The sequence below is a fragment of the Hemiscyllium ocellatum genome, chromosome 28 (genome assembly GCF_020745735.1).
Source record: "Hemiscyllium ocellatum isolate sHemOce1 chromosome 28, sHemOce1.pat.X.cur, whole genome shotgun sequence".
Taxonomy (NCBI): Eukaryota; Metazoa; Chordata; class Chondrichthyes; order Orectolobiformes; family Hemiscylliidae; genus Hemiscyllium; species Hemiscyllium ocellatum.
This window is the reverse complement of record NC_083428.1, coordinates 32,006,507-32,031,073: the sequence shown is the minus strand read 5'-3', so window position 1 is coordinate 32,031,073 and position 24,567 is coordinate 32,006,507. Positions and strand designations below refer to the sequence as shown.

Genomic DNA, 24,567 nt, shown 5'->3' with positions numbered 1-24,567 from the left:
CATAACCATCTTGAGAAAGTCAGTGTTCACGACACTTAAGTATAATTGGTGAGCATTGCAAATTAGGAACGCTGATTGCAAAATCTGAGTTCCTGGACAGTTCGTCAGTTTTTGCAACAAAACAGAACTGGATGGTGTAGTGACCACAATGTCTGTCTGATCTAATCAGCTCAAAGATTGCCACATTTTAACATAGCAGGCCATTACAGGTACACAATCCTTTATCCAACATTCTGAAATCCAAAAAGCTCAATCTGAAGCTTTTTCATGAAATTTTTTTCTGTATAACAAGATTATTTGGCATGCAAGCAGGTGACCCAACTCCACAAGCACTTGACTCACGTCACTCAGATGTGGCGTGGCGGGATGGCCCAGCACCCGGGAGGCGTTAGTTGTGTCTCGGTGCTCGTGATAGTCACATGTGGGTCTGCTGTTCACTAAGATTCTTTATTTAACACTCTGAGATGCCACTTATTCAGAAATCCAAAAAAATTCTGAAAAACAACTGGCTCCCTGGTAAAAGATAAAGGATTGTGTACCGGTATTACATTTAACGCTTAATTCAAAGAATTTTCCAGAACCATTCCTGCTAAAATTTAAAACTTTCCATGTTAATCTCAGTAATTTTCTCTTGTTGACAGCTACTGAATGTTCTTTCATCAGCTAGACTGAATTTTGGCAACTGATTAACTTTAGAGTGGTGGTCAGGAGGAAGAGAACTACAATTCCAGAAAAAGAGCTGATTGATATAATTCTGATAATGAGAAAGCTTCAAGTCCTGATGCTGTATTCTGAACTCGAATATGAAAATCATCACTAAATCAACTACAAACGCATCCCTTTCTTTCCCTTGTTGATAATGACTTCTGAAGAATTGCGGTTCCATGGGTTTGAAGCAACTTCCCATGTGACCTAGAGATCATTGTATACCTGTAGGTATATTCACACAGTCTGTTCAAACATGTTATGACATGTCTGGAGCAAGAAGAACTTGAACCCAGATCTTCTGGCCCGCACAGTGGTAGTACTGCTGCCTCACAGCACCAGTGTCCCAGATTCGATTCCAGCCTCAGGTGATTATCTGTGTGGAGTTTGCATGTTCTCCCCATGTCTGCGTGGGTTTCCTCTGGGTGCTCCGGTTTCCTCCCACAGTCCAAAGATTGCAGGTCGGATGAATTGCATTAGTCAGAGGGAAATGGGTCTGGGTGGGTTACTCTTTGGAGGGTCTACGCTTAAACTGAGACCTTCAATTGGCAAGCTGATTAATGTTGGTGTGGGTAATCTCAGCTGAGCCTAACTTTGCTCTTGTTCATTATGAAATTGTACATCCTAACAGGACAAGTGGCAATTGTGGCTAACCCCAGAATATCAAGGTCACCTTCTCCCCGCTATGCAGGCAGGTAACTCTCTGCTGAAAATGTGTTGCTGGTTAAAGCACAGCAGGTCAGGCAGCATCCAAGGAACAGGAAATTCGACGTTTTGGGCCAGAGCCCTTCATCAGGAAGGGCTCTGGCCCGAAACGTCAAATTTCCTGTTCCTTGGATGCTGCCTGACCTGCTGTGCTTTTAACCAGCAACACGTTTTCAGCTCTGATCTCCAGCATCTGCAGACCTCACTTCTTACTCCAGGTAACTCTCTGCCTCAACAAGGCTCAAAGCTGGAATTCCCTGATCTAATTTAGTCCCATACTATGGAAGATAGGGTTGTCACTGGACCAGGAATCCAGAAGCACAGTTATGACCAGGTGAGAAGGACTGATTTGCACTTATTTAGTGTCTCTTTCTGTCAGTTGAAACAATTAAAAAAAAAAACTTCTTTTATCACACAACTGCAATTAAACTTAGTTTACAGGTTTAAAAAATGAGGGAAAGCCAAATCCAAAGCGCTCAAATGAAAAAGATTGGTGTTTTATTACCTATTAAACCCAAGGAAAAATAAGAAAATGCAACACTGAACACGAACACGTGCAGAGACCCAGGTAATGAGCTGACAAAGAAGGGGTTGGGGTATCTAATACAGACGGGCATTTGCAATTTAAGGGTTGTAGATTGCTTTGAGCTGTCTAAGTCCAACTGACTAGCTGCTGTCTTGTCACCTCCATGATGGTAAAGCTGCAGATGTCCAGATGCTCTGAGTTTTTGTTTAAAGTTGCTTTTCGTGAACAAGTTTGAGCTTGAGAAGGAAAATGAGCTTGCGGTATCTTTGATATTATCAGTCCATCTTGTTTTCTGTCTTCCTGCCCAAAGGCTACTATTGATATAAAGTTCGCTTGTAGGTTTTGGTGTCTGTTCCATTTCAAGCTGGATAGACAACCTTTAATCTCATAATATGTGGAGCTATCATGGAAGAGTAAGTAAAATACTCACTGCCAATCTCTTGCTGCCAGAGTTTCAGTGCTGCTTGATTTTAAAATGCTAACTGTGATGCAGATGGTTTCATCCATTCCATGTGGTTTCCCTTAACTTGTCTGCTGATCACAGTAGTTACTTGAAGTCAGCAGTATTCTCTATTTTTAAAAAGTTCACTTTTTAGTACATCAAAGATCAACGATGAAAACGTTGACAGTCCATTTTCACTATGACTTCCGCCCTCCTGATATGTAGCCTAGCAAACCACTCCATTTAGGGACAGTAGGGATGGGTAATAAATGCTGGCTTTGGCAGTGAAACCCATATTCCATGAAAGAGAATTAAAAAAAATGACTTGTGTATTTATCCAGGAAGACAGGATGGCCATCTAAATGCTCACTATGGAGTCTGATGGTAGGCTTCTATCAAGTTTAAATTCATGTCCTTTTACTTGATGTATATATCCAATTGTATGAAAAGGAAGACTGCACCAAAGTTTGGGTGGAAGGGTTGCCTTTGGCCTACAAGCCACTCTTTGGAGAACCCAACATTAAGCCATTGGGAACTTCCTAATGCCTTGGGGCATTGTTGGTTTTCTACATGTCACTAACCATCCCAACCAGCTGGGAACTCCATCATTGTCTGAGATTGTTTAATCAAGTTATTCTGAGAAAGGAACTTTTCGTATTTTTCATGATCTTGTTGAATATGTTGTACCAGATTGTGTCTCAGTTCCTGAAAAATTGGTTTCAACTTAGTGCATGACATCCTCTTTGAAGGTTTAGTCAGAAATGCAGCTCTATGTAGAAAAGAGAAAACTGCAAATCAGTGGATTTTGCATTTTTTACATTTTAGTGATCTTAAATTTAGTGATGCAAGGTGAGTGCATCAAATATGGCTACTCACAGACTAACATTTGATTTTATTTAAACTAAAATCAAATGATGAAGTATTTATCTGAGTAATTTAGCCAGACATTGCATTGGCACAGTCTGATTCCAAAATAGTTACCAGCTTTGACCTTTTGTGCTCTGTGACCCTTGACTTCACAACATGGCTTGACTTGAATTAGCCATGGTCCAAAACACCTGACCTGAAATCTGGAAATGTTCAAATGTGGCAGGGCCATAATCCTGAGGATGCTAAATTTGTGGTGCTGTGCCTGTACGTGAAGGTTGAAATTGCGTGCCTTTTTAATTTATGTAGACCCACCCCCAGCTGCTGATGTCCTGTTAAGCTCCCAAATTTTACACAAACAGCATCTCCACATGGTCTGTGGAGACATGTGGTATCCCATTGCTGACTTTGCTGTTGTGGCCAACCAGCACAACTGGGGACGAAATATGGGGATTTTCAGCTTTTACATGACGCCATTCCATAACAGGCAAGGTCTTCCTTTGAACTACAGGAAGAGGGTTAGAGAATCCATTTCAACACCTCTTTCCTTTTCAGCAAAAACCTTACTTAAGATTTATTAATTGCTCACTTTGTACATGCATTGGTAATTTGTATGTTGAAAATGTGTTGCTGGAAAAGCGCAGCAGGTCAGGCAGCATCCAAGGAACAGGAAATTCGACGTTTCGGGCATTAGCCCTTCATCAGGAATGTGTATGTTGTAAATACCTTACTGGTGCCAGTCATGTCTTGGAGCTGAAAGTTTGTTGATTTGAAGCTCAAATCAGGTCTTGAGCACAGAACCTAGTTTGATACTTGACAGGAGAAGTGAAGGAGTGCTGTAGAGTCCAAGGTGCCATTTACAGTGGGGCATTCAGCTGATGTCCAAGTCCTAGGTGAAAGTGAAGACTGCAGATGCTGGAGATCAGAATCAAGATTAGTGGTACTGGAAAGGCACAGCAGGTCAGGCAGCATCTGAGGAGTGGAAAAGTTGACATTTCGGGCAGGAGCCTTTCTTCAGGAATCAGAAATGTCCAGGACTTGTTCAGGTGAACTCAAAGCAAGTGGTGCAATTATCCAGGATATTTTAATTCAAACTGACTTATGAAGTACTTGTATGCTTTTATTAAATGGAAACCATTTATCTCCACGTTTGTTTGTTCTAAGATTGAGGAGAACACTGGCTGAATTTCTTCACTTCAATCCCCAAACAACTGACATAGCTTGCAATATTGTAGAATTGAGCTATTTTCCTAATTAACCTGTTCAGAGATGTTATACACCTCTGGAGCAGGTGGGACTTGAAATACTGTAGAGTTAAAGTATTTGCAGGAAACCAGATTAACAAATTAAGTCAGTGTGTATTTGGGTTTCAGTATTATATCTGACCATATAAAAATACACTTTCCAAATGCTTTTCGCTATTTTGAATGTTTGCGCAGCAGTACAAGCAGCAGTCATTGAGTGGTTAAAATTGAGAGGTTTCTTTTCCAGAATTAAAATTCATTAGTTTGCCTGAATAATTAGGAAACTTTTCACTGTAGTGCTATTGCAAGTGTTTTTAGATGTACCCTTTTACCTCGTTTTAATAAGGAGCAGAATTTATCATCAACGTAAGGTTGGAATGATGTACATATTTTAATTTATATTTCCAACAGGTATGTAATATCAGGGAGATTGAAGAAAGTCTCTTGTGAAACAGAAGTTTCATGGCTGAGTATTGTAGCTTGCATATTGTTCTAGGCTAACAGTGAATGTTTTATGTATTGTTCAAGCCGTTTACAGAGTGGAGATAAAATGATCCCCTGTTATATTCAATATTCATGAAGAGATTAAAAGCTCATCACAATACCATCTCAGCGCAGGTCCCCCAATTGCACCACACTCCGATGTTTCTGATGCTCTAAGTATTTACTAAACTGCAGTGGGTTAGGGATTTTTTAATTTCAAAAATCTACTTTATTTATTAAAAAAATCTTAGTCACATACAGTTTGATTCTGTACAGCAACATATCAAGGAAACAAACAACTATTGCAGTTTGATGCTATCCAAACAAATCAAAGGCATCTCTCTGATGCTCCACCACGTAATAATGCTCACTTTTTTTTTGTTTAACTGCTGATTTAGGTTCTTCCTGAGATGCTATGAACTTTTGAGTTCCCTTTTGGTCAGTGTTTTGTGTAAAAGTTCACATCGTGAAGAGAATGTTTAGTTTATTTGTTGCTTTCCACAGGTAACAACACATTAAAAGAACAACTGTGTAATTTTGTTACAAAGAAGTCCATCTGATTGTTCAGTGTCCTCTCTTACTGCAGATTGCTCAGAAATATGATCTTCAGAAGGAGGATGATCTGCGACTCTGGATCGAGGGGATGACCGGGAGGCAGATTGGGGACAACTTTCAGAAAGGCCTGAAGGACGGAGTAATCCTTTGCGAGTGAGTACTATGCCCTCCCCCTACTTTGATTTGTCAGTAAGTTGGCAACTGTCAAAATATTTATTTGTTTTCTCATTAGTCCTGAGGCAATGGTAATTAAGGTGAATTGCAGCACTGTAATTGGTCTAGTGGTTGAGGTAAGCTGAACTTTTGGTCATGAGTTGTCACTTGTAAGTAGGTGGGAAGGTAAGTTGTGAGAAGACTACAAACAGTTTACAGAAAGATGTTGACAGGTTAAGAACGTGGGCAAAAGGTCAGCAAATAGACGCTGAGCTGGAAAGTTCATTTTCAGGACATTTCATCACCCTGCTAGGTAACATCTTCAGTCGACCTCCGGGCGAAGCTGTTGCTAATTCCTGCTTTCTATTTATATGTGTGGGTTTCTTTGGGTTGACGATATCATTTCTGAAAGTGACATTTCCTGTGGTGATGTCATTTCCTGTTCTGGAACGGGAAACAAACCTCATTGACCTTTTTTTTTGAGAAGGTGATCAAGCATGTGGATGAGGGTAGAGCAATTGGCCTGGTGTACGTGGGATTCAGTAAAGCCTTTAAGGTTCCACATGGTAGGCTGTTGGAGAAAATGCGAAGGCATTTGAAGATGAAGATTTAAGATGAAGATTTCTGATTTGAAGGTGATTTAGCAGTTTGGATTAGAAGTTGGCTTTCTGTAAAAAGGCAATGAATGGCAGTTAATGGGCAATATTCAGCCTAGGGTCTGGTTACTAGTAGTGTGCCATGGGATGTGGTTTGGGACCTTTGCAGTTTGTCCTCTTTTTTTTTTATATATAAACTACATGGACACAGGCATAGATGCATGGGTTAATAAGTTTGCAGATGAAACTAAAGTTGGTAGAGTGGTGGGCAGTGTGGAAGAACGATGCAGGGAGACTTGGATAAACTGCAGAATTGGGCTGAAAGGTAGCAAATGGAGTTCAATGCAGATAAATGTGAGGTGATTCACTTTGGGAAGACTAACAGGAAGACAGAATACTGGGTCAATGGAAACATTCTTGGTAGTGTGGATGTGCAGAGGGATCTTGGTGGCCGTGTGCATAGATCCCTGAAGGTTGCCACCCAGGTTGATAATGCTGTTAAGAGGGCATACAGTGTGTTATGTTTCATTGGTAGAGGGATTGAGTTCTGGAGCCGTGATGTCATTCTGCCACTGTACAAAACACTAGTGCTGCCTCACTTGAAATATTGTGTGCAGTTCTGGTCGCTCCCATTACAGGAAGGATGTGGAATCTTTGGAAAAGATGCAGAGATTTACGAGAATGTTGCCTGATCTGGAGGGAAGGTCTTATGAGGAAAGACTGAGGGGCTTGGGTCTGTTCTCATTGGAGAGAAGAAGGCTAAGAGGGGATTTGATAGAGACATACAAGATGATCAGAGGATTCGATAGTGGACAGAGAGTCCTTTTCCTAGGATGATGACGTCTGCTTGTATGAGGAGGCATAACCAAATTGAGGGGTGATAGATTTAAGACAGATGTCAGAGGCAGGTTCTTTACTCTGAGTGGTAAGGCATGGAATGCCTGCCTGCCAATTTAGTTAACTCAGCCACATTAGGGGCATTTAAACAGGCAATGGATGATGATGGGGTAGTGTAGGGTGATGGGCTTAGATTACAGGTTGGCGCAACGTTGAGGGCTGAAGGGCTGCTCTGAGGCAAATAGAACAAGCTGAAGTTAACAAAAACATCTCTATATATCAATTTTTTTTTAAATTATTGATCAACAGATGAGGACTGGATTTCAAACATTTTCCCATTTAGGACACTACCAGCCCCTTGCACTCCCATGTCATGTGTAAGTTCTAGTCTAGTGATATTATCACTAGAGTATTAATCCAGAGTAATGTCCTGGGGAACTAGTTCAATTCCCCATGGCAGATGGTGGAATTTGAATTCAATATTTTTAAAAATCTGGAATTAAGAATCTGACTATGACCACAAATCCATTGTTGATTGTAGGAAAAGCCCACCTGATTCATTCATGTCCTTTTAGGGAAGGAGAATGCTATTGTTACCTGGGCTGTCCTACATGTGACTCCAGACCACATCAATGTGGCTGATTCTCAAACTGCCCTCTGGACCATTAGCAACTGGGCAATAAAGGCTGGCCTAGCCAGCAACGTTCTCATCACATGAATGGGATGCAAAGCGGACCTCATTCTGTACAGTACCAATATTGCAAATTAGTTCTAACCCCAACATTTGGTTTGTGCACCAGGTACTCCCACACTAGCACTGTTGTGGCTTCTGAGTTAGATTGCCAAGTTTTGCCTGCACTTGGTCAAAGCTGTATTAAGTTGTCTTAACTTCAATTTTATTGAGATCCTCACAGTTAACAGATACAGTCCATCATTTTGGTTTGCATGCATTAATGCACCATCAGGGGCTGCAGGGGATGCTCTTTGGAAGGTCAATGCAGGCTCATTGGGCCAAATGATCTCTACTCTACACAGTGATTCTGTTCTATGATTCTAAAATATCTTATTTGTTAAAGATTTGAGTTTCACTTGACAAAGGTTACATGATTCACATTCTGCAGAAGTTTGCAGAAAATGCCTTATGGAGTAGCTTTGTATTAGAAGAAATAGCCTTTGGTTAACGTCCTGATGTGTCTGCACTTCTGATGTGTTGAACCTTGAGGGAGGTAGTGTTGGTGTTACAGTGCCTCTACCAAGAAGTACAAGGAATGGTTCCTTGTGGAGGGCTGACAAGGGAGGAGAAGGAACTGTGTCTGGTGGTGGAAATGGCCAATGATCCTCTGGATGCGGATGCTGGTCGGATGGTAGGTGAGGACTGGGGGGGACCTTGTGAGAGCGGGAGGTGAGGGTCAAGGTGCAGGAGACTGGTCAGACCAGGTTGAGGGCCTTGTCAACTACAAGGCTGGGGAAATCCTAGTGTTGAGAAAGATTTAAGCCCCAGAAGGAGCTCCTGGTTTCGGTTATACCACTGTAGGCAGAGGTGAGTGAAGTCAGGCACCTCTATGTTGGAGCAAACAAAAATAGCATTACAACTGTTTAACTGAACTAGGTCCCTTGTCTTAGCTCATTGGAAGTGATTTTGCCTGAATCGAATTAGAGAGATCTTCAATTATAAAAGTATTGTATTTGATCCTCGTCTAAACTGAATACTGACTAGGATAGGTGATCAGAACGAGCACTGGGAACCTGGATGATTTCACCCCCCGCCATCCCGATCGGGGAGGAGGGACTGAGTTGAATTGTAACACCTCCCCCTCTGTTCACATCAGCCATCCACAGACTCTGTTGTTGTGGGGAACATCACCAGCCTCAGAGTCAGAGTTAGGGTTCAATGATAGAGTTTATTGTACAAGGAAATGCCAGAGCTCCAGGGAGAAAGACACCAACAGCACAGTGGTCACCTGCAATTCTTCTCTCAATCCAGAGCACATGTGAAGATACGTTTATGCATTTTGTAATATAGTAGGTCAGTGATGAGATTATTGTCTTTGTAACATGGTTTGTCTATTGCAGAATCGTTAATAGTTTCACTGCAGTCATTGTCAGTTCCAGCGCAACCTTTGTTGATTTCAGCGTGGTCATTGTCAGTTTCAGCGCAGACGTTGTCCGTTTCAATGTCTGCGTGGAAGTCCATTGCTGTAGTAATGGGCACTAATCACTCTTCCTGAGAAGGGCGATTACTGCAGTCCTGGCTATTATCACTCTGTATTGAGTCTGTATCAGACTGTTAGCATTTCTATCAAAGGTGTTTGCTGGACGCAGATACTTTGGAAGGCAGTATATGCTACTCGTGTACTCTCTTCCCCCACCTGCCTTAAACTAATCAACTAGGCTATGAGTGCATTGTGCTGACATTCTGGTGGCCCCAAGCAGCATCTATGTTTGCTCTGCTGTCTCTCTCTCTATATTGTGGTCTGGTGGCCATCTTGTGTGCCAAGTGGCCAATTTATGGTTCAGTGGCCATCTTGTGTGCCCAGTGTCACCCTGCACTGTGCCATCTCCCACTCACTGTAAACCATTAGAATAGGTGAACCTATTTTAAAAAATAAATATTAACCCCTTCAGAACCACACTGTCTTAGCTCAGTTCTGTCTAGTTGTATGTGTTACACAAGTAACTCCCATAATATGGTGATGAAAGCACAGCTTCATGCAACCTGGGATTGATGGCTGTGAGTGTACTGTGGGGCATGGGTTCTGTACTGTCTGTAGTGCAATAAATCATGATTCTGTGCCCAAGGCCTGTGTGGTGGGCCTTCTCTATCTCCTAAAATGCTTTAGATTAACTGTGGAGTGAATGAGTGAGATTCCCTGGTCTTTCTAGGTAAAGAGATTGCATGACTCAGTCACAGATCAGGTAAGCCCCCACCCTGCTGGAGGGACGTTAGGAAGACTGATTGGATGCTGCTGACTAGTGCTGTGAAGTTTTACATCCAGTTGAGACAGTAGATGTAGCCAATTACTTTGACAACTCATCTAAAAGGTGGCACTACCAACAATGCCCTATCATCCCTCAGTGATGCACTTAATTTTCAGCCGAGATTTTGTACTCCAACCTCCGCTTAATCTAATGATCTTCTGACTCTAGGCTGACAGATCTGCAAACCAAGGTATTCCATGGAATAAAATAGACTTTGTCCTATTCAGTTACTGTAAATCAGTGGCCCTGATTACATTACATTTCAAAGACATACTAAAATGTTCTGTAACCATTTTTTTTTTCCCTTTCCACCTAATTAGGCTGATGAACAAACTCATGCCCAACTCTGTGAAGAAAATCAACCGGTCAGCTTTAAACTGGCATCAGGTAAAACAATACACCAGAACCTTTGTAACAGTTGGAGAAAGTGATCCAAAGATTTTGACAACGTACTTGTTGGAAATTTCCAGCTGCTTTAGGTTTTAATGAAGAAAATTTTGGTTCGGTCAGTGCTGCAGCGAGGACATGAGTATCTGAACAAGGAACCGAGAGAGATCTCGGTGTGAAGGGGATAAGTTCTGAAGCAAAAACTCCACTCCTTCATCTAATGAGGTGATGGTTAAGGGGAGTCCTATCGCTGAGGGAAGGAATATGTTAAATGGGGTTTTATAAAGGAAACCACCTCATCCTAAAACACAAACCTGAGGTCAAATCATATAGAATACATTCAGGTTGAGAATTATTCTATCCTTGTTTTGAACAGCTGGAGAATTTGTCCAATTTCATCAAAGCAATGCAGAATTATGGTATCAAGCCACATGACACATTTGAGGCAAATGATCTTTTTGAGAATGGGAACATGACCCAGGTACAGACAGCACTGCTAGCCCTGGCAGGAATGGTAAGTCCCAGACTAATATCAGATAAAAGTGATTTAAGTTGATTATCCTGCTATTTCTCCAGTTATGTCACAGCTTTAATACATTGCAATTCTTAATTCATGCAGTCTGTGGTCCAGAAGATCTGGCAGATTGACTTTATTGCTCTTGTTGCTAGTCCACCTATTTTTAAATAGTTAATTTTAAATCAGCTCCTCCCTCTCGCTGTCCTTATCCTTTGCTATACCTCCACATCCTGTCCTTCCTTACATTTAACAGCATTGGTCTATATAGTCACTGACTGAGAGTTAATTGTAAGGTTCTTGACAAATGAAAAATTGAAGGATGTTCTAAAAGGTGTTTTTTTTTTGTCTATCTTGCACACTTTCCACATTGTTTTCATTTTCAGTTTTTGTGATGGTCTACACAACATCGAGGGCTGAAGGGCCTGTACTGTTCTGTTTCACACTTGTTGAGTTCACTTGCCCTACATGAGATATTGATTTTTGGATGTGTGAACTTCAGAATACTCAATCTTGTCCCTCATTGCTCACTTACTTACGCAGAGCAAAGTTGGAACTTAATGCTCCCGAGACACTAGGGGGGTACATTTTTAATAGAAGTTTTTGTCTCACATTATTCCTGGAAATTGAAATATTGGAGTTCAGAAGCTGAGATATGAAGGCCTCATTCAGTTATAGAATAATCTTTCAGTTGCCATGGTGATTGCACCTGTCAGAAATATCAATGTAAATTCAACTATGTCATGAGAGGGCAATCTGTCTGGTAAAATGGTAGAGTTGTGCTGTGTGAGTATATGGGCCTTAGTTAACTGTAGAATGGGCCAAATGGCTAAAATATGTACTTGGAGATTTTACAACCTATTCAATACCCTGTCATTCCTAGGCAAAAACGAAGGGAGTGAACGCTGGAGTTGATATTGGTGTCAAATATGCCGATAAGCAGCAGCGCAGTTTTGACCAGGAGACCTTGAATGCTGGACAATGTGTCATTGGACTTCAGGTATTCATATTTGATGTTTTAAGCTCAAATTCTTGATGGCAATAAATATCTGAACCATATCGAGCTGCAAGTCCTCTGGTTGTACTAGTAAATCCCAACATGATCGCGTGACCACAGGGGACTGAGAGCAGAGGATTTCAGGATATGCTCTTGCTCCCAGTTGCTGTTCAGTAATCCATGCTGTAAGTTTCAAACGCAGGAACATTGTATGAGGATAGGCTTGACATTGCTTGTGATGCTCTTGTATTTGAAGACCTGCCACCAAGGGTTGTGTGTGGATAAAAGCCAGGGGCTGAGGAACTGGAGGAAACTCTATTCATCCAGAACTAGTGGCTTCAGGAAAGGTGGAGAAAATTTTAAAAAGACAAATGTTGCAAGATTTTATAAATAGTCTCTACCTCTAGTCAGCTATCTCTTCTACATCTCGGCATTGTATTTATTATTTTGCATCTCTTTCCGCTCAGATGGGAACTAATAAATGTGCCAGCCAGGTGGGAATGAGTGCCTATGGTACCAGGCGACATCTTTATGATCCACGCTCCCAAATCCCTGCTTCCATGGACCAGTCTACTATTAGTTTACAGATGGGGACCAACAAGGGAGCAAGCCAGGTTTGTGCCATTTGCTTGTTCCTACTGTTAAGGCCAGTTGTTAATTTGACAATTGAAACTGGTGTTATGGCAGACCCACGGGGTCCCGTCTTTGCGTGTTCTTTTGGAAGGAGAGACCCACACCGGCATCTTTAGTTTGGCGCAGACTGTCGTTTATTCACAGAATCTTAACTGGGAAATGATACAACGAATTATCAAGCATGCATTCGTTGGAGAAGGCGTTCTCTCGCCCCCCCCCCCAGTTCGGACTTGGCACAGTTATACTTCGCGCTGCCTGGAGTCCCCGGTCAGATTTTCCTTGTCCGCCTTCCTCATTGGTCCATTCACCTGCGCGCGATGGGATCCGTCTTTCCATTGGCCGCATCGAGGTGCCTGTCCAGCTCCTGCTGTGCTTGACAATGGCACAGACGTCCTGGGGCCAGCGGTTCCGATCCCGTAATCAATACTTCATTGTTTAGAGAGTCAACTCTCATTACTATGTGTCTGACAGGCTACTCGTTTTCCGTGATTTAATCAATGGTTTCAGCAAGTAAATTAACAGGTACTTTTATCAACTGAGTTCCGATAGAGCAATTCACACTGTCTGACAGTTACAGGTTCCTTTATCAATCATGAGTTTCGATGGAACAATTGACACTGGCTGGCAGTTACAGGCTCCATGATTTAATTAACAAAATGTATATCAATTGCAAGCTCCAGACAGGTAGTCATGCAGTTGCCAGCTTCAGCCCGCATGGCTGTTATTAACCGTTTCAGGGCTGGAACTAGAAGTGTCTGTTGCAGTAATAGTATTACCCTCCCTAGCCCTACATTAAACACCCTAGTAGTGTAATCACCTCAACACTGGGAAAGCACAATTCCAATCTTCAACAGTGAATATGTGCACAGATCAGTTCCATAGTGTCAGGTGTAGGCCAGTATTGCATTCCCACTTGAGACGGAAAGTTGTTGCTCCACCTCAGGACCTTGTGCACTGTACCTAGGCTGACGCTGCGGTGCAGTGAGGGAATGCTGAACTGAGATGTCAGCTTTCAGATGAGACTTCTGACCGAAGCCCTATTCTTCCTCCTCAAACATAAAACACACGCATCATCAGTATTTGACGAAGGGATGAGAATTTCTCTCATTTTCTGGATAGCTTTTATCCTTAAATCAGCATCACTAAAACAGATGACCTGACCAGATCCCTCTTTCGTTTGTTAATTTTCCTGTGTGAAAGTGGCTGCTGAACACATTATATAATGCAACTGTGACACTTGCCAAAAATAACAATTGTTGGCTGAAAAGTTCTTCTGGGACATCCCAGAGTTGTGAAACGTGCTGAAAATGCAAATCCTTTTCTCCTTCTGCATATCCTGATTTATTTTTTTGTAATTGGTGACATTCTTGAGTTATAGTGGCATTAACTGTAGTTCAGATAATTTAAGACCCTGAATGCAGCTTGTTGAATAGTTGATCGTAGGAAAGTAGTAACGGTGGCTAATGTGATGTTTAGCAAATTCTTAAGAGCGTGACAAACAGGAGTAGATGTAAGACATGTGAACTCTCTAACCTACTCCTCCATTCACTCAGCTGTGAGCTAATCTTTTGCATCAAATCCCATGTTGCAGCCTATGCCCATGTTTTTGAAGCCCTTAATGCCCACAAGTGCCCATCCTTCTTGGTCTTTAATATACTGACCATCCCGTTGTCCTCTGGGATGAGGGAATCCAATCCATTCGTAATGCTGAGGGAATAAAGAAATTTGTCTTCCATCTCCGTCTTAAATGGCTGACTATTTGACAAGATTGAATTGGTGTGTTGTTGGAAGACTTCCACTGAGAATGGGCATCCACCCCATAGTTTCCATGATTCCTGGCATTTTGTCTTGTGAATGTCTCATTGTTGCATGATCCCCATAATTTCAGGGAAGCAGATTGTTTGTTTGCTTTTAGTCCCTATCCTGTTCCAGGATTTAATTTACCCTTGGGTTGAAACAATTGCTGTGAATTTTTTTGTATATCCAAGCGGGGTTTATTTTAGCACCTTTTTTTCCTGTTAAAAGCTGAAAATTAATTTTGGATATTTACCGCCCTTCGAGTTAAAGGGTTAAATACTATGGGGAGAAAGTGGGAACAAGGTACTCAGTTGGATGTTCAGCCATGGTCATATTGAATAGAGAGAAAAATACTGCAGATGCTGGAATCCAAGGGAGACAAACAGGAGGCTGGAGAACACAGCCTTGAAGAAGGGTTATATCTAAAACATTGACTTCTCTCCCTCCTGATGCTGCCTGGCTTGCTGTGTTCACCCAGCCTCCTACTTGTCTACCTTGGTCATATTGAATGACCGATCAGACTCAAAGGGTCAAATGACTTAGTCTATCTTCAGTTTTCTGTTTCCGTGTCTCTTGATAGACTTTGCATGTTATACTGCTATAACCAGTTTTCTTGACTAATAACCTTTTGAACAATTCCACTGTCATTCAGGCTGGTATGACTGCACCAGGTACCCGGCGACCCATTTACGATAAGAAGCTCGGCACGGAGCAATGCGACAACAGTACGGCATCACTGCAAATGGGGAGCAATCAAGGAGCCAACCAAAGTGGCACCAACTTTGGTCTGGGCCGCCAGATCTACAATCCCAAGTATTGTCCAAATGCTGGGCCTGGACTGAATGGAAGCAATTCCGATTGCAGTGGAGAGCCCTTTCCAGAAAGTCCTGCCGGTTATCCTGCACAATACGACTGAATCTCTGCTACAACATTGCAAGGAAGGAGAAGGCAACTCATTGTCCAGCTTCTATGTGTGACTAACTTGCAAGTGGTTAAAATCCCCTGTATCTCTCAAACTGTTCTTAAACATCTCTCCATTTCTGATTTTTTAAAAAACTTTTAATGAATATGATCCAAATTTGATGGTGTCTTTTATTTACTGAAACCATTTTACTTGACATAATTAAAACTGAAAGAACTGTGGATGATGTAAATCAGAAACAAAAAAACACATTGCTGGAAACGTTCAGCCAGTCTGACAGTATTGTGGAGAGAAATCCGTTTATGTTTCAGGTCAGCTTTAAATTCTGAGGGGAGGGGGTCACTTGACCTGAAATGTTAACTCTGATTTCTCTTCACAGGTGTTGCTAGACCTGCTGAGCTTTTCCAGCAATTTCTACTACTTGACATTTTTAAAAATCCTGTAGTGATTGAGCAAAGGGAAATGTTTTTTGTAAGGTTCTTTTTTCTTGTACAAGAAATTTAAAAAGGTTTTCAGAGAGGTCAGGTTCTAACTTGATGGGATGTAGAGGGTGGGTACGGGAGGTGTCGAGGGCTGGCACCATTGATGAGGTGACTGAATAATTAATATTTAGGAATGATGCTGCTGAAATAATATTGAGAGATTGTTTCTTCAAACCACCTCAGCACATGTCACTCCTCACCATTATGGTTTCCACTGATGGTTTAACATAGTATGTATCTTTTGTAATTTTTTTACACATACATCGTTTCCTCCCTGAAGAAGGTGGGAATGATCCAGAATTTCAATGTTTTCAAAAACTAGTCATTCATGAGAGCAGGCTGGGTGGGAAAATGCAGCCACCTGTTTTCAATTTTTCCACTCTGCCAAATCAAATAACATTCCAAAACCATTGCGTTTACATTTTTTTTGTTGTTGTTGCTTTTAAAAACAAACTGGATTCTTTTTTTAAATCAAACATTCCAAAGGATTAGGAGTGTGGAGATTGTGTGTACAGAGTAAACCCTGAGAACGAAGTCTTGCACAATGCTTGGGCCCATGAGCTACAGAGCTTTGGTTTTACAATGCAGGGCAAGATGGATTCTTAAAACTTTTGAGTTTTCGTTTCCCCAAAAGTCTGTCTCGTGATTTTGATTAACTTCCTTAGAAATCTTTGATTCTGATTTTGTTGAGCCTATTGAGAAGTTCTATTTTGTCATCAGTAATTTGCTTATTCTGCAGTACTCTTCAGTTTAACTAGCTGCAATCCTCTTTTCAAACACTCTCTCTGGCCGTTGCTACTATAAGCAAGAGCTAAACTGCTCCAAACAGTCATTGGAAGCATAGTTTCAAAACTGAACTGATAATCTTACAGTTCAGACAACATTATGAAATTGTCACACACCTATTGTTACACGTGACTGAAATCCTGGCTGCAAGACCATTAAGTTTGTAGAAGGAATCTCCGGGTAAGGAGAGGATTTGTGTTGCACCTGTTGTGCTAATGGCCGTGTTCAGACACCAGCTCCAGGAATACTGTTTGTTTACTTCTGAACTTGGAGAGACTTAGAGCTGGAGAGAATAACTGCCATATCCCCATAATATCCACATCCAGGGGCAAGGAGTTATGTCAGCATAATTTCATTACACCATGAGAATAATCAAGTTTGGTTTCATTTGCAAAGTAAAGGCTTCAACTCTAGGAAATATGTTTGATTCTCTTTACTCCATTTTTCCATGTAAGCTGCTGAATGGAAGATTAAGCTGCTATTACATTAGAAAGTATTGTGCCTTCAAACTTTACTAGCTCTCTCTCCTGTGGACCACTTGTCAGTAGTGAAGTGTTCCATGTACTGTATATGCAGATTATTTGTAACTTTCTTAGTAATTAAATGTTTTTGTAATTTTCCATGTGTCGTTTTATTTGACAGTATATATTTCATTTTTGCAATTTCTGTGTCATTACTGATGGGTAGTCAGGAATCTGCAGCAAAGGTTGTGGTAATTCAGCTTTTAACTTGGCCTGTCCCTTTCATGACCAACTATTCCAAGTAAGTATTTCAGTTGTGGGATGTGGGCATCACTGACTCCGGCAGCATTTATTACTTATTCCTAATTGTAAAGAGGGCAGTTAAGAGTCAACGACATTGATGTGGGCCTGAAATCACACTTAGGCCAGACTAGTCGAGAACATTGGATTTCTTTCCTGAAAGGCGATTTCTGGATAATTGTGTTCAGCAAATATAAAATCATTACTATTACTGGTTGTAATTGCTTATAGATGTGAAGCTCACAGTGAAATGTGATTTTCTCCTTGTTATTTGTAAAGAAGTGTGATGATGGATGTGGAAGACTGTGTGTTTGGTGATGTTCATTCCACTTAAAAAGAAAAAAGTTTGCATTTGTAATTAAACAGTCCTAGGGCTTAATACAAAACATTGCAAAATCTAATTTACGAAGTATCTTCAGCGAAAAAGAAATCAAAACTGAATGTATGCTACTCGACGATTATTTTATGACCTTTAACTGTATGATAATATGTTGATGAAAACATAATTCAAATCTTTACAATTTGCAACTAACCATTGCAGCTGTTACATGGTTATACTAGTGTCTAACTTGCCATGAGTAATTCCTTGCTCCATCCAATAACCTAACTTTATCCCCATTTCTCTCCATGAACATTGCTCAACGAGTGTTGCTTGCCCTGTACTATATACTCGTGAGCAGGAAAGTGGCAAATGATACTTCACAAAAGGAAATGTGAGGTGATGCGTTAAAAGAGAACAAACCAAGTGCAGAATATACTATTAATGGGAGATTCCTGATGAGGGGTGTAGAGGAAGTGAGGGACACCAGTGGAACTCCTCGAATAAATGATGGTAACAGGACTGGTTGAACTGGTGAAGCAGCCAAAGGAATCTAATCCTTTTATTCAGAAAGGAATAGAACACCAGCACCGAGGTAATGCTGGAACAAACGAAATGATTAGACCACGGCAATGTCTCATTATTTGGGCAGCACGGTGGCACAGTGGTTAGCACTGCTGCCTCACAGCGCCAGAGACCCGGGTTCAATTCCCGACTCAGGCGACTGACTGTGGAGTTTGCACGTTCTCCCCGTGTCTGCGTGGGTTTCCTCCGGGTGCTCAGGTTTCCTCCCACAATCCAAAGATGTGCAGGTCAGGTGAATTGGCCATGCTAAATTGTCCGTAGTGTTAGGTAAGGGGTAAATTTAGGGGAATGGGTGGGTTGCACTTCGGCGGGACGGTGTGGACTTGTTGGGCCGAAGGGTCTGTTTCCACACTGAGTAATCTAAAGGAGATAATTGTAATAGACCAGGTGTAAAGGAGATTCCTAAGGATTGGGAAAATGCATCTGAGACGTTTGGATGGGTTGGAGGAGTTATCCTTTTGAAGCAGAGGCGGCTGAGGGGAGATTTGTTCAGAATAGTGTTTTGAAACAGCCTGTATACCTTTTTAGAGAGGGTTGAAGACTGAAGAATATTGTTTTAAAGTGATTGGTGGAAGTATTAAATTTTATTAAAATAGTGTTTGGGACTCTGGGACTTGTTGATTTTGCCAAGAATCCTGGGTGAATGATCATTCTGTTTGTAGAGCAGCTTCTGGCCCAATCATTGCCACTCTGAGGTTGCTCACATTTGTGATATGACGTGGAGGTGCTGATGTTGAACTGGGATGGACAAGTCCCATGACACCAGGTTATAGTTCAGTGAAGGAGCAGTGCTCTGAAGCTTGAGATTTCAAATAAAACCTGTTGGACTATAACCTGGTGTCGTGTGACTTGTGACAGATCAAGGACTCTGCAGTGGAGGAAGCTCTGCTTGAGGTATGAGGGCCTAAGGTATTTTTTTTAAAAAAGTTCATTAGGTCTTCCAGGAATTAGTTATCCTGCAGCATAAAGAGAGTCCAGAGCCATTTATGCAAATCTACCCTTTTTTTTTATAAACACCTTTGTCAAAATTAGACCCTAGACAGTATTAGTATTCTAAACTCCTACTGTTTTCTAACTGAGATGAGGAGGAGTTTCTTCTGAGGGCTGAGTCTTTGGAGTTTTTTGCCACAGAACTGTGGGGGTAGAGTCCTTGTGTGCATTTAAGGCTGAGACAGATTCCTGAGGAACAGGGGATTTGAAAGTTATGAGGAAAAGGCAAACAAGTGGATGTGAGGAATGTCTGATCAGCCATCATCCTGTGGAACAGGTGCAAGGGGCAATTTGGCCTACACCTGTTCTTATTTCTTACGGTCTTATCTGATTATCATTGACATTCCCAGAGTATTAGTTGTGATGACCCAACTAATAATTGGCTCTCTGTCTTCTCAATCTCTACTTTTCCCAGCCACTGTCCAAAACAGGCCTACAGACTGCGATTGGCCTCGGGAGTGTTTGGTTAAATCAGGGAGAACTCGAGGTGGTCCTGGCTAATTTTTATTAAAATGAATCATTCAGGGGATGTAGGTGTCACTGGCTAGGCCCCTGTTTATTGCCTGCCCTTAATTGCTGTTGAGGAAGTGGTGGCCATGAGCTGCCGCCTTGAAATGCTGCCATTCTTGGTGTCGGGACAGCCACATTGATGTTAGGAAGGGACCTCCAGGATTTTCACCTAGTCTGTTATGATGATACTTGTTAGAAGGCTTGGTGACTGCTCTGCACTATCCCCATATTCCTTAAGATCTTTCATAATTCAAAATCTGCCATGATCTGTTTGTAGAGCAGCTTCTCTACATCAAATTGCACAGAGTGTTAGCCTTGGCATCCATTGAGATTACCTTTTTTTTGTTTCCAGCGACTGCTGTTTTCTTATATTTTGCCCATTTTTCCTCCTCACAGTGCTGAATCTTACCAGCTATGGAATTCTGCGCTGTGTAGCAACTTACATTCAAGGAGCGTTAGACTCATAGAGATGTACAGCACGGAAACAGACCCTCCAATCCAACCTGCCCATGCTGACCAGATATCCCAACTCAATCCAGTCCCACCTGCCAGCACCCGGCCCATATCCCTCCAAAACCTTCCTATTCATATACCCATCCAGATAACTTTTACATGCTGTAATTGTACCAGCCTCCACCATCTCCTCTGGTACCTCATTCTATATACGTACCACCCTCTGCATGAAAACATTGCCCTGTAGATCTCTTTTATAATCATTTCCCCTCTGACCCTAAACCTATGCCTTCTGGTTCTGGACGACTCCACCCCAGGGAAAAGACTTTGTCTATTTATCCTATCCATGCTCCTCATTGAAGATTTGTAGCTCGGGTGTCCGTTGTTGTGGTTCTGTTCGCCGAGCTGAAAGTTTTTGCTGCAAACGTTTCGTTCCCTGGCTCCTCATGATTTTATAAACCTGTATGAGGTTACCCCTCAGCTTCTGACAGTCCAGGGAAAACAGCCCCAGCTTATTCAACCTCTCCCTATAGCTCAGATCCTCCAACCCTGGCAATATCCTTGTAAATCTTTTCTGATCCCTTTCAAGTTTCTCAACATCTTTCTGATAGGAAGGAGACTAGAATTGCATGCAATATTCCAACAGTGGCCTAACCAATGTCCTGTACAGCCGTAACATGACCTCCCAACTCCTGTACTCAGCACTCTGACCAATAAAGGAAAGCATACCAAACACCTTCACTATCCTATCTACCTGTGACTCCACTTTCAGAGCTATGAACCTGCACTGCAAGGTCTGTTTGTTCAGCAACACTCCCTAGGACCTTATCGTTCAGTGTATAAGTCCTGCTAAAATTTGCTTTCACAAAATACAGCACCTCGCATTTTGTCTAAATTAAACTCCACCTGCCACTTCTCAGTCCATTTGATCAAGATCCCATTGTAATCTGAGGTAACCTTCTTTGTCCACTACACCTCCAATTGTTCAGACATAGGATTGTCTAGCAGACAATGACTTTTTTCTTCTCTTGGTGATTACAATGAGTATTTGTAAAAGATACTAAAATAATTGGTGTAATAGGCAGGAATATTTGAATGCAGTGGAAAACACTATCAAAGAGCAGAATGTGATGGCTAAATTGCCTTCATATGTCCTGGAAGCATACCCAGCTCCATCCTAGCCCCTAAAGCTATGATTGGCATATTGTGACTAATAACATCTGTTTGTGACTGACCAGAAGTGAGGTAATGAGTAATCAACACCATCAAGCTACACGTACTAATTAATAAGTGGCTCAGTGGTGGTTAGTTTGGATTTTTACCAACTCACTAAACCCCACATCCATGGGACCCCACGCTAGAGAAAAAAAAACAACAGGGCTGCAAAGCACAGAAGAAGTGACCCCTGTCACAATTAACCACCATGAGCTTCAAGGACTTTTATCAAAACGGAAGCCAGTGAGGGACTGGGAAAGGTAATGATAGTGTTGGAGGCACATACCCATGGTTCAAATGCATTGGGCTTAGGAAGAACTTCAACAATGGTGTTTTTTATATATTCCAAAGTGCCCTTGCACACAACTTCCTTTCATCTATTAACCAAAACCTATAAACAACATATGTTATCGAGTCATACAGCACAGAAACAGACCCTAGTCTACACCAACCAGACATCCCAATCTGATCGTGTCCCATTTACCAGCATTTGGCCCAACCCCTCTCAACCTCTCCTGTTCATATACCCAATCAGATGCCTTTTAAAGGTTATAATTATACCATCCTCCACCATTTCCTCTGATAGTTCAATCCACATACCACCCTCGGCTCCCTTTTTTAAATCTTTTCCCCTCAACTTAATTCTACTACCTGATGGTTTGCACTCCAGCCGCCTTCACCATCGGTTCCCCTCGCTCCAACTCTCCCTCTGTCCTCAACATAAAAACCAGCTTTTGCAGTACCTTTTCAGTTCTGAACATGAGTTCAATTAGACAATAACTGTTTCCCTCTCCACAAAATTTTCCTAATCTGCTTACTTCCTCCAGGATTCTCTTAGAGAAGGGGTTTTGCCCAAAACGCGATTCTCCTGCTCCTCGGATGCTGCCTGACTGCTGTGCTTTTCCAGCATCATACACTCCACTCTGTTAGTCATTACATGCAAGACCCACTTAAACGCAATGCAGACCATAGCAGTGGGGTACTTTGATGTAACAGTTACTTTATAACTTTTCTAATAATGAAGGTGGATAAGGCACTCTGAATAATGTCAAATTTGGATAAATAAAACAACTCTGTGCAGAACAGAAACTGAACCTTGCATTCAGGTCATTGTGATTGCAATATATGTTTTTTCCTTATTTTCACAACTTTATTCCACTTTAAATGCAAACGGTTTCCCTGAATTCCCCAATATATCCAACTTCCTTAATTTAAACATATTTCTGAAAGTGAACCATTCACTGTAGTGAGTGATTTGGATAGATTGGCTTTTGTCAACTGGAGCCTTGAAAGTATTGCCTTGAGCTTTATTTTTTTTCAATACAGTCAGTTCTGAGCTAACACAACAGTCCTATTCGCTCACCATCTTACATTATGAGAAAATCACGCAATAGCCCTGCCATCTAAACTAATGGCCGGAATCACTTTATAACCAAACCAGGTAAGGAAAGTACCTGTTCTACAAATAATGGTCTAAATTCTTCGATTGCATCAAAGCAAATTCAGGTTGAAGAAACACATTTTATTGCAAAATAGTGTACAAAGCAAATGTGGCTCACCACATACTACTGCCCCCTGGAGTTCATTTCCAAATGACCCAAAGTTACCAGTGTTGTGTTCTCTGTCCCTTCTCAAGGAAGGAATGCACTAAGTAACGTTTGTTTAACACAAGCGCCATGACAATCTTCACCGAGAGAATTTAATAATTGCCCTGTGACATTCAATGCAGTGCCATCACTGAATTCTCCCACTATCAACATCCTGGGAATTACCATTGACTAGAAACGAAACTGAATTAGCCATATAAATACTGTGGCTACAAGAACAGGTCAGAGACTAGGGTTCCTGCAGCGAGTAACTCGCCTGACTCCCCAAATCCTGTCCATCATCTACAAGGCAAGAATCAAGGTATGATAGAAACTTAAAAAAGGAGGCCATTTGGCCCTTTGAACCTGTTCTGCTATTCATCGCAATCATAGCTGATTGTCCAACTCAATAGCCTAATCTTACTTTCTTCCCATAATTTTTGATCCCATTTGCCCCAAATACTATATTTATCTGCCTCTTGAGTACATTCAATGTTTTGGCATCAACTACTTCCCGAGGTAATGAATTCCACCACTCTTTGGGCGAAGAAATGTCTTCTCATCTCTGTCCTAAATGGTCTACCTTAAATCCTCAGACTGTGACCCCTGGTTCTGGATACACCTGCCATCGGGCGCGTCCTCTCTGTCAAGGATGTGCAAGTACTGGGCTCCTCCATTGCCACTCCCTCACCATCTGATGTCTGGAGGAAGAACACCTCATCTTCCACCTCACGACCCTTCAACCCCTGGGCATAATGTGTGCTTTGCTAGTTTCCTCATTTCCCCTCCCCCTACCTTACCCCTGTTCCAACCTTCCAGCTCAGCACCTGTCAATCTTCCTTCCCTCCACCATGATCTCCATCCACCCATTGCACTCTGAGCTACCTTCTCCCCAGCCCTATACCCCTCCCGTTTATCTCTCCACCCCCGAAGCTCCCAGCCACATTCCTGATGAAAGGCTCCTGCCCAAAATGTCAATTCTCCTGCTCTTCGGATGTTGCATGACCTACGGTGCTTTTCCACCACCACAGCTCTCAACTCTGATCTCCAACATATGCAGTCCTCACTTTCTCCTAACATCCTCCCTGCATCTACCCTGTTGGAATTTTATAAGTTTCTGAGATCCCCTTCCCAATTCACCAGAACTCCAGCAAATCAATCCTAATCTAGTCAGTCTCTCCTCATATGCCAGTCCTGCCAGAATCAGCCTGGTAAACCTTTGCTGTACTTCCTCAAGAGCAAGAACATCCTTCCTTAGAAAAGGAGCCCAAAGCTGTACACAATATTCTAGGTGTGGCCTTACCAAGGCCCTGTATGACTGTAGCAATACATCTCTGCTCCTGTACTCAATCTCATACTGAAGGCTAACATACCAGTTGCCTTCTTTACTGCCTGCTATACCTGCATGCTTACCTTCAGTGAATGGTGCACAATAAACCTAGGTCCCACTGCATGCTTCTCTCTCCCAATTTATGGAATATTCCCAACTTTCCTGGATGGATGCTGTTCCAACAACATTCAAGGAGCCTGACACTGTC

General features: G+C 41.9%; 1 protein-coding gene across 1 annotated transcript in view; it reads left to right on the top strand.

Annotated features, from left to right (window-relative positions):
• The window catches only part of LOC132828952 (calponin-2-like), a 39,235-nt gene extending 22,005 nt beyond the window's left edge, over positions 1–17,230 (top strand). Inside the window, exons 2-7 of the mRNA XM_060846173.1 lie at positions 5,559–5,680; positions 10,413–10,479; positions 10,856–10,993; positions 11,877–11,993; positions 12,458–12,604; positions 15,073–17,230. Coding sequence (XP_060702156.1) covers positions 5,559–5,680; positions 10,413–10,479; positions 10,856–10,993; positions 11,877–11,993; positions 12,458–12,604; positions 15,073–15,336 — 855 coding nt within the window. The 3' untranslated portion in view covers positions 15,337–17,230. The remainder of the gene's footprint in view (positions 1–5,558; positions 5,681–10,412; positions 10,480–10,855; positions 10,994–11,876; positions 11,994–12,457; positions 12,605–15,072) is intronic.
• The last annotated feature ends 7,337 nt before the right edge of the window (positions 17,231–24,567 follow it).